Source organism: Chrysochloris asiatica, unplaced genomic scaffold (assembly GCF_000296735.1).
Source record: "Chrysochloris asiatica unplaced genomic scaffold, ChrAsi1.0 scaffold00003, whole genome shotgun sequence".
In the NCBI taxonomy this organism is placed as follows: domain Eukaryota; kingdom Metazoa; phylum Chordata; class Mammalia; order Afrosoricida; family Chrysochloridae; genus Chrysochloris; species Chrysochloris asiatica.
In genome coordinates this window covers 19,169,182-19,171,822 of record NW_006408521.1, presented here as the reverse complement: position 1 = coordinate 19,171,822, position 2,641 = coordinate 19,169,182, and the positions used below count along the sequence as shown (strand labels likewise).

The 2,641-nt window shown below is 41.6% G+C and overlaps 1 protein-coding gene across 1 annotated transcript in view; it reads right to left on the bottom strand.

The window, feature by feature from the left end:
• Positions 1–2,641, bottom strand: part of FFAR4 (free fatty acid receptor 4) — a 20,478-nt gene that overhangs the window by 8,694 nt on the left and 9,143 nt on the right. The window contains exon 2 of the mRNA XM_006831150.1: positions 1,469–1,597. Within this exon, the coding sequence (XP_006831213.1) occupies positions 1,469–1,597 (129 nt within the window). The remainder of the gene's footprint in view (positions 1–1,468; positions 1,598–2,641) is intronic.

The window sequence follows — 2,641 nt, the reverse complement described above, 5'->3', positions numbered from 1 at the left end:
TCAGCAGTTCAAACCCAGCAGCCGCTCTGCAGGAGAAAGATGAGACTGTCTGCTCTTGTCAAGATATACAGCCTTGGAAACCCTATACAGGATTGCTATGAATCGGAATCGACATGATAGCAGTAAGTTTGATTTGGTTTGAGCCAATGGGCGGGGAAGAATTTAGGGAATAACATTGCGGGGGAATCTCATAACAAGGATTAGCAGATGTGGCTGTGGGTGAGTGTATCTTTGGATTCTGAGCATCTAAGAAAGCTGTAGATGCCGAGTTACTAAGAAAGAACCATAAAAGTAGTCAGGCAGTAAGCAGGACCAACTGGGTATGACTTCAACACGCCCATTTACCAGATGACCCATAATATGCTATAAAACCAAGATTCAACAGCTGTAAACCTCCGAGAGGAGGTATTAAACCTTCTAAAATGGGTTTACATCTATGTGCATGCTGTCTGCCTGGGCCACAGGCTGTGATGGGAAACAATGCATACAACCCTAAGGTCCATCTGTGTGCAAGATGACCATGTAGGAATGATATAGAGACCTAGGAACTAATATGGAAAGACAACAGAGATGCAGTGCTAAGTAAGATAAGAGAGTTACAGCGCAGATAGTACTAATTCATATCTGAGGAAAACTGGATTCAACTATGTAAAATAGCTGAAAGTGACCATTTTAACCTGCTGTTTCATGGATTTATAAGTATGTAACATACTTATAATGTATATGTTGTTGTTGTTAAGTGCTGTCCAGTTGGTTCTGACTCATAGCGACTCTGTATAGAATAGGGTTTCCAAGGAGCATCTGGTGAGCTTGAACTGCCAACCTTGCAGTTCAAACTGACCTTGTTGAACAGTGCATTAACATGCAAGACCACACCGGGACTTCAAAAATTTTGTGGAAAGATTCCATTGTTTTCTAATTCCATTTTTCTGTGAACTTTTTGAAGTCCCTCATGTGGATGTGTGTGTGTGTTTATATAAATACACATCATGCCCACAATCAGGGATCTAACTTGATATTATATCTTCGTTCTATGGGAAAATCCATTTGACTTAAGTAGTTTTCGCTCTAGATATTTTCTCTTTTTTTCTTTCACACATACACACACACACACACCCCACACACCCACACATATGTAAATTTATGAGAAAAATAACTTGAAAAAATACTGCTTGAGTAGATTTTCAATTTCAATCTTATACATTTCTGGATGTCTCTTAGAATCTTAATTTTAAAAATAATGAGCTTATATATTTTTAGTCATCAGAAAATAAAATAATTACAAAGCTAGAAGTTATTTTATTTTTAGTGCTAGACATACTCTGCTCAATGTTGTAGAGTAGATGGATCTGGTCAGTGGACGAGGAGTGGACCAGAGTGACCTCTCTTGACCCTGAAATTCTCAGACTTGACCTGAAATACTCTGAGCGCAAGTGAAGTTTGGCTGTCGGGCGAGAAGCATACATACCTGTAAAATTTTGGAGTAACTGATCACAATGACAAGGCCTGGTACCAAGAAGTTCAATGTTACAAAAGACACATCCCAAGCGATTTCTCCTGCGATGCTGGGCCAAACCAGTGTGCAAACTGGAATTTCCTAGTCACAAAAAGGAAGAGAACATCATTTAAATGTGGGCTTCTTATTTGGCCTCAGTCCTAGTTGAGGGGATACCTGACACTGTGTGACATGATTATTACACAATGTGGTGTGAACCATGCATCCCAGAACCCCCTTCACTGCCCACAGCAATCCCACTTCCACACCACTTGCTTCTGACCCTCAGAAAAACCACTGAAGATAGATGATTATGATCATTTCTGTTCTCCAGGGGAGGCAACTGAGCCTCAAGGTCTTGGGGTCCCAGGCTAGTAAGAGTTAGTCAGTCAAGGTGTGAGTCTAGAGATTCCAAGTCCAGTGCTCTTCCTACTTCCCTGTATTCAGCTGCCAAAAGCCTTCAAACCTTCTCTTGCAAGCCCTCCATTTTATAGAGGAGGAAATGAAGATTTAGAAACATCTGCCTAAAACAGTAGTCTAAAAGCGCTCCTTTAAAATCATACAGTGTACTCTCCCAAAGATTTAAGTGCTTATAAGAGACACCCAGGAACCGACCAAGAAAACGCCTTCTTAGACAAGATAAATAAACATAAATGGTTTTATTACATTTGCACCCTGACGGTGTGTGTGTGTATGTGAAAATGCTGCTTCCTTTTCCTATTTTGTTAGATGGTATAATGGTTAGGATTCTACGTCAACTTGACTAGGCCAGGATTTCCAGAAGCTTAGCAGTTGCGAATGTGCTTGTTTTTGTTGTTATGTGCCGTGGAGTCGGTTCCGACTCATAGCGACCCTGTACAGGGTTTCCGAGGCTGTAAATCTTTATGGGAGCAGAAAGCCTCATCTTTGTCCCGCATAACGGCTGGTAATTTCTAACAGCTGATAGCGTGAAATTGGCAGCCCGTTTCATAACCCCTGAGCTACCAGAGCTCCTTATTCCCATGATAATGGGACCTGATACAGGCATAGTGTGTGTGGCTATGAGCAGCCAATCAATTAAAGAGATGCTCTCTTGGGGGTGTGGCCTGCTCCCAGTATAATAAACAAGAAGGAGGGACTCTCTTTCACTGGGGCCTGGGACTGCAG